Source organism: Corapipo altera, unplaced genomic scaffold (assembly GCF_003945725.1).
Source record: "Corapipo altera isolate COAL_440 unplaced genomic scaffold, ASM394572v1 96, whole genome shotgun sequence".
NCBI lineage: Eukaryota > Metazoa > Chordata > Aves > Passeriformes > Pipridae > Corapipo > Corapipo altera.
In genome coordinates this window covers 1,735,008-1,745,684 of record NW_020884962.1, presented here as the reverse complement: position 1 = coordinate 1,745,684, position 10,677 = coordinate 1,735,008, and the positions used below count along the sequence as shown (strand labels likewise).

Genomic DNA, 10,677 nt, shown 5'->3' with positions numbered 1-10,677 from the left:
AAAAAAAAAAAAAATAAAAAATTTTAAAAAAAAAAAGATAAAATAAAGTAAAAACACTGAAAGTTTACATTTTATAATAACATTATTATACAGATTGTATTTAAACGTCAGAATATTTAAGACAATTGTAACCCTGTAAAGTGAAAAAAAATTAAAAAAAAAAAAAAAAAAAAAAAGCTGTGTTGTTTGGGGATTTTGGCCCTGGGGGGAACCAGGGTTACCCAGGGGTGCCCAGGGGGCTGTGGGCTGTCCATAGGGTGTCCTTATGGATGTGGGGTGTCCATGGGCCTACAGTGTGTCTACAGGGCTGTGGGGTGCTCATGGAGTTCAGACGAAGCTATGGGTGCCAACAGGGGATCCATAGGACTGTGGGGTATTCATGGGATTCCTAAAGGGCTGTGGGGTGTCCAAAGGAGTATGGGGTGTCCATGGGGTCCCTATAGAACCATGGGGTGTCTGCAGGGTGCGCACAGGACTGTGGGGTGTCCATGGGATCTCTATAGGGTTATGGGGTGCCCTGGGGGTCCCTATAGGGTTATGGGGTGCCCTGGGGGTCCCTGTAGGGTTATGGGGTGCCCTGGGGGTCCCTCTGGGGTCCGCACGGGGCTGCGGGTTTTCATGCAGTGCCCCTGGTCACCCATCCAGGGGCGGCCGGGGCGGACCCTGCTGAGCTTCCTGCCGCGTGCGCAGCTCCCGCCCCGCGCGGCGGCGCGGCCGCGGTGGCGCCGCTGCTGATTGGCCGGCGAGGGGCGGGGGAGGCGGCGCTCTGGGCCGCGGCCGCGCTCTCTGTGGCCCTGGCGGACCGCGAAGATGGCGGCGCCCATGGAGGTGGCGCTGGTGTCGGACGCGGCGGGGCCGCTCTGCAACTGCTCGGTCTGGGAGCTGCACTCGGGCTCGGCCCTGCCCGGGTACCGCGGCGGCAACAGCGGCCCGCGCGGGCTGGCGCTGCTGGGCGGCGAGCACCTGCTGGGGGCCCAGCTCGGCAAGAGCTACATCAACGTCTGGGAGCTCCAGAGGAAGGTACCGGCGCGGCGGGCGGGCCCGGGCGGCCTCGGCTCGGGGGGCGCCCCTGGGCATCGCGGGTCCGGTGGGGGTGTGACGGGGCCTCCCTCCGTGGGAACCCCCCGGCCCTGTGGTGAGGGGCTCCTCCGTCCACAGAGCCCCCCCCTCCATGGTCAGCCCCTCCCTTGGCCCCTCTCTCCACAAAGACCCCTCATGGTCCCTCTCTTCGTAGAGAGCCCCTCTATGGTCAGACACCCTCCTAACGGCCCCTCTCTCCGTAGAGACCCCCCTCTGTATGGTCAGACACACCCCCATGACCCGTTTCTCCACAAAGGCACCCCCATTTCCATGGCCAGACCCCCAGGCCTCCCCTCCCTCCTTTCCATTCTGACCCCCATCACCACAGGCAGGTGCCCCCCATCCCTCTCTCTGCAGGACCCTCCCGTGAGACCCCTGAGCCCCCACCTCGGGGGTCCTGCCTGCAGCCCCTTCCCCGCTGTGCTGAGTGCCCGCTGTGCTCTCTCTGCCCCAGGACCAGCTGCAGCAGAAGATCATCTGCCCCGGGCCCGTGACCTGCCTGACGGCCTCTCCCAACGGGCTCTACATCCTGGCGGGGGTCGCCGAGAGCATCTACCTGTGGGAGGTACGGGGTCCTGGGGGGCTCGGGGACGTGCAGACCCACACCCTGGGCAGTCAGGGAGTGCCCTGTCCTTTTGGCAGTGCCCCCATCCCTCAAGTGACCCTACATCCCCAGTCCCAGGCCTCTGCAGCCTGTGGGGCAGCTCGTCAAAGCAGGAGGGGGAGAAATTCCGGGAGAGGCTTCGCTCTGCCCTTTCCTTCTCTTTCCAAGAGGCTCCTGGTGACTCGGGGGCCGGGTGTTGCTCCCTCGAGGCAGCAGTGCAGGACCTGGTTTTTCTCCAGCGCTTCTCCCACATTTCAGCTCTGTGTTTGTGTGTGCCCAGGGTGTCAGCAGCCCCTGCTGTGCTCTGGTTGTTGTCCTGCTGGTTAATTACTCCTGGATTACGTGGGATTACGCTGCGTTCCCAGCACACCACCGAGCAAATAAAAGCAGTAGCTTGTCCTGAGCCCGGGATTAAACCCCAGGATGCCTCACCTGGAGAGCTCCCTGTGTCAGGGGAGGTTTGAGCCTCGTGGTGTGGGCGGCTCTACCTGAACTCATCAGGGACCAGAGGTCTGAGCCCGCAGCAGTGGGAGATGCTGCTCGTGGTGCTCCCAGCTGGGCCCTGCCCTGCCTCCCCTCACCTGCAGACATCTTCCAGGGTATGGCACTGTGTTCCAGGGTATGGCACTGTCCCCCTGGCACGTGGGAGGGGTTCCATGGAAACCATGATGGAGCTGGAACCAGCCCCCAGAGTCCTGGTCTTGTGCTGTCTGTGAAACCCCCTGAACTGTGGTTTAGTTTGATTTTTGGGTGTAATTCATACAACAGGAGGGAATCAACTCCATTATTTTATTTGAGGCTCACTTGCTGCTTTGTTCCTTCCACATCTGCAGTGTTGCCTTCTTACAGGAAATGCTCCAGGTTTGGGGAATTCCTTGTCCACCCTGAAGCCTCCACTGGCCCGGGATCACGAGCACCCCTGGGGTGTCACACAGCCTCCTGCAGCTCTTGTAACCCTGCTGCCACCTCCTGAGGGCTTGTGGGAGGTGGGAAGAAACCACCAAAGTAATATGAACCTTAGGAGGGAACAGGAAATCTTTACTGCACGCTTGTGTCTGAACCAGAGAAATGGCTCTGGCATCACTAGGTTCCAGAGTTAACGTGCCAGGACCTCTCCCACTGCTGTTGTGCTGCATTTCCCTGCAGTCCTGGCACATGTGGTTGTTCCAGCTGCACCTCCGTGGTGTCAGTCGCTGCCCGTGAGGTGCCAATGGGCTCCTGTGCTCGACAGAACCTCCCCTTCATCCCTGCTGCACTGAGGGCAGGGCACCACGTTATCCTGGGACATCTCAGTCCTTGACAATCTCTGCCCTTCCCCTCACTCCAGGTATCCAATGGGAACCTCCTTGCCATCCTGAACCGACACTACCAGGACCTCACGTGCCTCTGCTTCACCGACGACAGCAGCCACTTCCTCTCGGGGGCCAAGGACTGCCTGGCCCTGGTGTGGAACCTCTACAAGTAAGGGGGTCGGGGGGCACAGGAAGCATCAGGGTAGGGGTGTTGGAGCGAGAGATCCCCGTGTCCTGTAGGCAGGATCAGCTCTGGCCGAGCCCACGTGTCCCAGCTGGGTCTGTGCCAGCCTTGGGGGCTCTTCCACAGGTGGCGTCCTCCGGGCAGGGAGGTTTTCCCTGGGGTCTCACGGGTCTCTTGGGAATGGCATATGGCTCTGACTTCTTTTCCTGGGTGACACAGAGTGGATTGTGCCCTTCCCTTGCCAATGGCAGCCAATGTCTCTGTTCCTCTGGGATGGGGAGCTCAGCTGTGGCCCTCAGCCTTAGTATCCACGTGCTGTGGCCGCCGGCAGCTCCCGTGTCCCGCTTGGTGCCTGCAGCCAGGAGAGCAGCCAGGAGAGGCAGCAGGAGCAGAGCCTGGCCCAGCTCCCCACGGCTCTGCCCTGGCTGACCCACCGTGCTGCCCCTCTCTGCTCTCCCCACAGTGTCCTGCAGGCAGAGCCCTCCCAGATCCCCGACCCCCGGCACGTCTGGTCCCGGCACAGCCTCCCCATCACCGACCTGTGCTGCGGCTTCGGAGGGCCCCTGGCACGGGCTGCCACTGCTTCCCTCGACCAGACAGCCAAGGTGAGGCTCATTCCAGAGGTGCCAGACCCTGCAGGGTCAAAGCCGGGCTCCACCAGGCAGCAGGAAGCTGTCCCTGTCCCCAAGCTGTCCCAAAGCTTTCCCAGGTTGCAGAGGCTGAATTTCTTGGCTGTCTCTGCAGTGACTCAGAGCTACCAGACCTGGGCTCTGCTTCTCCAACACCAGCAGTTTCTCTGCACCTGCCCTCGGGCTGAGCCGCTGCAGTCCCTGTTCTCCTGGGAATGTCAGGGTCAGCTCCTCTGATTCCCACTGCTGATGTCCACAGGGAGCAGAGCAGGCTGGAGCCTGTAGGGAGAGGGGTACCCTGGGGGCAGGGTGGGCACGGAGAGGGTTCAGGGCTGTTGTGGAGCTGCCTTGGAAACTTCTCTCCTGGCCACAGAGAGGCTGATGCTGGTTCTGCCCTGTTTCTGCCTTGCACTCAGTTTCCCAGTCCCAGACAGGAAGGGATGCCGGGGTGGGATGCCAAGGTGCCAGTGTGGGATGCCAGGGTGTCCTCCAAACCTGTCATTAACATTCCATGATTTCCTGTCCCTTCTCATGCCAGCTCTGGGAAATCTCGTCTGGGGAGCTCCTGCTTTCTGTGCTCTTTGACGTGGGGATCATGGCTGTGACTCTGGACCTCTCAGAGTACCACATGTTCTGTGGTGGCATGGATGGGTCCATCTTCCAGGTTGATCTTTGTGCTTGGGTGAGTGTGTGGGGCTGTGGGTGTGCCCTGTCACCCCGAGCCACCATCACTTCCCTGCTGGGACTGGTGTCACCTGCCAGGGCACGGGAGGGCCTAGGTCCCTCGCGTCTCCCCTGCCCCCTCCAGACACGGTGATGAACCTGCTGGCTTCAGCCTTCCTGAATTTTAACCCCTCTCCCTTCCTTCCTTCATTTCTGCAGCCAGTCCAGAGAGACCGGACCTTCCAGACGGAGCGGGAGAACGGGAAGGTCTTCAAAGGGCACAGGTGAGGGACCAGACATACCTGCCAGCCACCATCTGCCCCCATCTGCCCACCTCACCGGCTTCTGGCAGTCCTGGGGTCATCTTGAGTTTAAACATCCTCTTCCCCATTCCAGGAACCAGGTGACGTGTCTGTCTGTCTCCACGGACGGCAGCCTCCTGCTCTCGGGCTCTCACGACGAAACCGTCCGGCTGTGGGACATCCAGAGCAAGCAGTGCCTGAAGACCATGAATCACAAAGGTAGGAATGTCCTTATCTCCAGGATCCTTGCTGCCAGAGGCCACTGCTGTCTCACCTGTGCTGCCCTGGGCACTGCAGGGGTGTCTCTGCCCCGGGAAGGGCAGAGGCGTGTGAGGGAGCCTTGGCTGTCTGGAGCGATGCCGTGTGTTAATAACCCCCCACCCTGTGCGCTGTCGGGAGTGAGTCATGGATTTCACCTCGTCACTGAGGTCACCCGGGATCTTCCTCCTTGTTTTCCCAAGGGAGCAGTCACCCCACACACACCCTAGCTGTGTCTGGAGGGGACATGGCTCCGTGACCCCGCAGTGAGCACCCATGAGCTCATGGGGCCTGAAGCGAATCCCATATGAGCAGTCGTCTGGGATTTCAGTCTGATGGCTCTCATAAACTCTGTGGAGCAGCAGTCAGGTGCCTCAGAGCAAGGGGACCTTTACCCCTCCTGTTGTTAACTGGGTTCCTTCTCCAGTCCCTGGTGCCATCCTGGCCAGTGGGGTTGGCACCGCTGCTCTCAGGCATGGCCCTGGAAGGTGATGGCGTGGACAGCCAGACCCTGTTCCCCTGCAGTGGTTGGGCTGCTGCCTCGAGGCAGTCTCTAGAAGCCAGGCTGCCTCCAGACCCTTTCCCTCTTCCCTCTGGCTGCCAAGGACCATCCCTAATTAGGACCCACTGCAGCACCCATCCAGCCTGGCACCGCTGGCATTAGAGGGTGAAAACAGACGGAATCAGAGGAGAGTGCCTGGACTGGGCTCTTCCCAGGAGGGGCAGGACCAGGCTGACCCCAAGCTGTGGGTGCTCTGCAGTCTCTTCTGGCTCCCTCTGCTGCCTGTGGGCAGGGATTTGGCTCCCCTGGCAGCCCTGGCACCAACACCACCCCGCTGCGCTGTGTGTGCTCTGCCAAGCCCGGGAGCGGGCTGGGAGCCCACCACCCCCAAGTAGTGTCCTGGGTCTGGGGTCCCTGCAGCTTCCCTGCATGGGGGGCTCTGCTGCCCCAGCCCGACCCTCACTCTGTGGGGCAACGCTGGTGTCCGTGGGTCCTGTTCTCCCTTGGCCTGTCCGAGCAGCAGCGTGAGCCCCTGGCAAGGTCTATCCCTGCCACCCTGTGCCCTCCAGTGCATCCCACTCCCTCCCCAAGGCAGGGGTGACACGGGCTCTGCTGTGGTGACATGACAGCAGCCTCCAGCCCAGTGTCCTCAGGACAGCGTGGTCCCTCTCACACGGGTGGCCGGGGGCACGCAGGGCCTGCTGCCCTCCCTCCCCTCTTGACGCTGATCAGAGGAGCTGGAGTGTGGCTTGGGGCCAGGCATGACCCCAAGGGTGGCTTGTCCTTGGTGGAGACAGAGCGTGGGCAGGCAGGTGGGCTCTGAGAAGTTGAGCTGTGCTGGCGAGGCATGGCTGCTCCCTGTCACCGCATGGCCGGCACCACTCTGGGGGGAAGCAGGAAACCTCCACTGCCCCCAAATCCCTCCAGGCCTCTATTCCAGTCCTGCCACACGAGCTCCATCCTTGTCTCTCCAAACACAGAGTGGTAGCAGTGGCTGAGCTGCTGGAGGGGGGCTGGGGGGCAGCTGTGTCTGACAGGGAGAGCTCCGGGCGTGGGGGCAGCGGTGGGAGTTTGCAGCGAGCACGAGTTGGGAGGGGGTGGAGGGGGCTGCTCCAGAAAGCAGCCGCCTGTGTGGGTAAATGCTGTAATTAACACGCTCATTAGTTCTGCAGGTGAGAGGGGTGATGGATGTGGCAGCACAGAGCCGCGGGCAGGGCGGTGCTGATGAACGGCAGCTCTGGGGGGGAGGTCGAGCCCCCACTCCCCTCGGGTGGCCGGACCCGGGGGTGTCCCGGGGGTGCTGGGCCTGGGGCGTGGAGCCGCAGCCCCGGGCAGGAAGGCGGCTGGGGAGGGAGAGAGAGTCCTGGCCACTGCCTGCACCAGGTCATACTCGCTGTTAAGGCCCCAGCCAGAGGCAAACCCGCTGGGGTCCAGCCTGACCTGTCCCCACTGTCCCGTGCCAGGTCCGGTGACAAACGCCTTCATCGTGCTGGCCCCTGCCAACATGTTCAACCCCGACGGGAAGCCCAGCGTGCCCCTGCCCAAGTTCAGCAAACACCTGCACGGCACCGAGAGCAGCGACGAGCCGGGTGCCGAGGGGGTGACGCTGCGCCTGGGGCTGCACCAGCAGGTACGGGGGAGAATGGGGGCTGGGGAGGGGGGACAAACATCGGGGAGGGGTTGTGCTGGAGCAGAGCTTCTCCTCCAGCTGATGAAACCCGTTCCTGCTCCCTCCCCGTCCTGGCTGCTGCAGTCATTTGTCCTCCCAGCCCCATGCTGCAGCGTGGGCTGGCTCTGCTGTCCCACCACTTCCTCGGTTCTGGTGTGGCCGTCCCCTGGCCACCAGCTGGGGGTCCCACACCATCAGTGTTCTGTCCATTGTGACCTCTCTGACGGTGGTCCCAAAGCTGCTCCCCTCTGCCAGCGTCTGTCCCTGGGCGAGTGACAGTGACAGTCCTGTCACAGCTGATGGATGAGCTCCCTACTGGGGAGGTGGCAGCAGGCCAGGGGGCCTGTTTGCCTGGCATAGGTGACAGCAGGATCACCCTGGGTCCCTCCCACAAGGAGCCCTGCCCAGGGCCACTGGGAGAAGGTCCATGTCTGCTCTGCCAACCCCTCTGATCTGGTCCGTGCAGGAGCCCGGGCAGAGCTACCTGGAGAAGGCAGAGAGGATGTACTCGCAGATGTACTTGACGAGGGAAAAGGTGAGAGCTGCTCCCAGGCTGGAATCGGGCACAGACCCCTTGGGGGGTCCTTGTCAGCTGATCTGACTTATGGGGTCTGGGGCAAGTCAGGAATTGGGGGGAAGAGCCCTGGAATCTGCTGGTGACATGAGCAGGAGGTGTTGCGGCTTGAGAAGGAGGAGGGAGAAGACTGAAGGGTTTGGGGTTTCCTGTTGTGGAGGGAGCAGCAGCCTCCACCTGCCAGAGCTGAGACACTGATGCTTGTCTGTTGTGTTTTCCTGGCGCAGAACCTGGTGGGAGACCAGGAGCACCTGACGATCCAGGTGAGCGAGCTGGAGGAGGAGGTGAGCAACCTCCGGAAAATCAACAAGGACCTCTTTAACTTCTCCGCTCGCATCATCACCAATCCAGCCAAGTGAAGAGGCTCCCCCCGCCCTCGCACCCCTCCACCTCTCCCTGCCCGCCCTCGGGCACCTGCCCAGCCGGCAGAGCACACCCGGCCCATCCCCTGACCCGGCACACGCCGCCCGCTCGGGGACACGGGACTGAGCCCGGCACGGGGGCTGCGGGCGGGACAGCACAGGGACCGTGTTCACCCCGACCCGGGGCCGGGGGCACTCGGGGGCACTCGGGCGGCCGCTGCGGGAGAGCTCAGGATGCAGCTCCTGCTCGTTCCCCGGCTCTTCCCCTGCCCCTTTTTTTGTTTCTTTTTGTTACTTGACCCTGCAGTGCAGACAGAAAAGTGTTTTTCTCTCAATACCGTTTTGAGATTGGATTTTGGAGACCCCCTGCCGCCCACCCTGCCCCGGGGGTCACTGCCTGGCGCTGCCGGACCCCGCTCAGTGGGACCCTGCGCTCGGGACGGCGGGGGCTGAGCAGCTCCTGCTCCGGGGGTGCCCGGGGCAGTGGGGTCTGAGGCAGGCGGGGGGTCCCTGGGTACCAGGGCTGAGGAGGGGGCACCCACCCTGTCCAATGGGCAGGGCCTGGGGGAGTCCCTGGGCTCAGAGTGCGGGTGGTGGTTTTGGGGCACAGGGTCACTCTGGGGAGGGGCAGGGGGGGCCAGCAAGGTGCTATTTCCAATCTCGTCAGTTGACAATTTATATATATTTGGATCCAACGACTCTGTTTTCACGGTGTTTGGGGACTCGGCCTTTTGTATTGTCACAGCATGGCAGCGGGGGTTGTGGGTTTTGTTTAGGTTTATTTTTTACATAAAAGATTTGTTTTTATAGTGAAAGATGCCCAAGTTTCTTTCTTTAACACCCCTTGGGTGGCCACAGGCCTGAACCACCCATCACTGTCCCCGGGGCTGCCCGCTGGGAGCAGGGAAGCAATTTCTCATCCCCGAGCTGCCCAGTCACCTTTGCCCCAGAGGTCCCTCCTTGCCCCTGTGGGGTGTCGAGGTGTCCCTTGCCCCCCCCCTGTCCCCCCACACCCTGTTCAATATACCAGACCCAAGTGCAGATGATTTAAAGTGCACTTTAAAACCAGAGTGTCCGTGTGGCCCTGGCTCCTGCCAGCTCCCCAGAAAATGCTTTTAGCTTAATCACCCGAGTCCGTTCCTTTTCCTTCCTCTCCTGCTCCTCATCTTCCTCCTTTGGATCCTGACACTTTGGATCAACATTCATCAGCTGCAGCAGGGAGCATCGCCCTGAGCCGGGGGCTGCAGTGGGGGCAGAGATGGAAGCATGTCCCTGCTGCAGGGAGCCCCCCAAGATCCCTGGGGATACAGCCCCCAACCAAACCCAGACCTCAGTGCTCCCTTCCAGTCATCCCACACTTTCCCAGTCCCTCAGTGGGGTTCCTGTCAGGGTGCTGCACTTGGACAGAGCAGGAGGGAGGATGGGCCTTCCCAACTGTGCTGTACCCAGCATTTGGGGGGCTATTTCATACCGAGATCATGTTGTTCCCCCTCCCCAGCTCCTGCCCGGACAGTGGGTGCTGTGCCACACTTATCCCTGTGGGAAAGAGGTGCCAAGGGCTCCTCTGTCAGGATCCCACTCCGGGGGGGATCAGCACTCCCTGACCCTCTGTGCCCTGGCAGGATTCGCTCTGCCCTCCCCCTTGGGTCCAGCTCCGCAGAGGAATTCATTAGGCTGTGACTCATTACATTTGTCTGTGGATCGATACTTTTTGCCAGATGGTTTTTGGCTCCATCCTTCGCTTTTCCTTATTAATTTCGTGCAGCTCCGGCCCCAGTCGCTGCTGTTTGTGCTGCCGGTGGTGGGGACCTCCAGGCTGGGCCAGGCCCCAGTTTCCCTGGTGAGGATGAGGAGGGTGACCCCACGACTCCCCCCTCAGCGGGAGAAGGCTGTACCTCTGCTTCCCTTGGCCCCTTCCCCACACAGCAGGATGAATCCCTCGGCCCCGGAACCCCCCGGCCTTGAGACCCCCGGATTTTGAGGCTGTGTCTCAAACTGTGGAGGGATAGAGGGATGGGGGGGAAGAGGGGGGTTACCGGGACGGGGGAGACAATTTACGGCTCCTGCCCCGGCTCAGGGACCGCCCCGAGGGGCTTTTCCCGGGCCGGAGAGGGAGGAAGAGGAGGAGGAAGGTCCATGTGGTCTAAAGGCGGCCGGGACCACCCAGAGAACAGCGGGGGTCCCTGTGCCGGGGGTCCCTGTGCCTGTGCTGCCCTCGGACGGCAGCACCGCGCGGGCGGGGGCCCCCTTTTCTGCGGGGTGCGGCGAGGGGGACCCGCGTGGCGCGTGGGCGTGGACGGGGCGGCTGCGGGCGGATCCGGCGCTGCGTGGGCCGGGTCCGGAGTGACCCACCGCGCACCGGGGGCTCGGCGCTGCCCAGCGGGGGCCCGGCGGGACCCGACCGGTCCCTGTCCGCAGCCGGGGTCCGCCCCGGAGCCGTCCCCGGCGGAGCACAAAGCGGCGGGGCCGGTGCGGGGCCGGTGCGGGGCCGGTGCGGGGCGCATGGAGGGGCTGCGGGCGCTCTGGCTGCTGGCGGCGGCGCTGGGGGCGGCGGGGGG

The 10,677-nt window shown here is 62.5% G+C and overlaps 2 protein-coding genes across 2 annotated transcripts in view; both read left to right on the top strand.

The window, feature by feature from the left end:
* The window catches only part of ARID3A (AT-rich interaction domain 3A), a 33,384-nt gene that overhangs the window by 17,441 nt on the left and 5,266 nt on the right, over positions 1-10,677 (top strand). The window lies entirely within an intron of this gene.
* On the top strand, positions 803-8,285 carry WDR18 (WD repeat domain 18). The gene is made up of 10 exons (XM_027664163.1): positions 803-1,020; positions 1,535-1,645; positions 3,012-3,145; positions 3,624-3,765; positions 4,328-4,471; positions 4,672-4,736; positions 4,849-4,973; positions 6,978-7,144; positions 7,650-7,718; positions 7,985-8,285. The coding sequence occupies exons 1-10, from the start codon at positions 811-813 to the stop codon at positions 8,114-8,116; spliced, it is 1,299 nt and encodes a 432-aa protein (XP_027519964.1). The 5' UTR covers positions 803-810; the 3' UTR covers positions 8,117-8,285.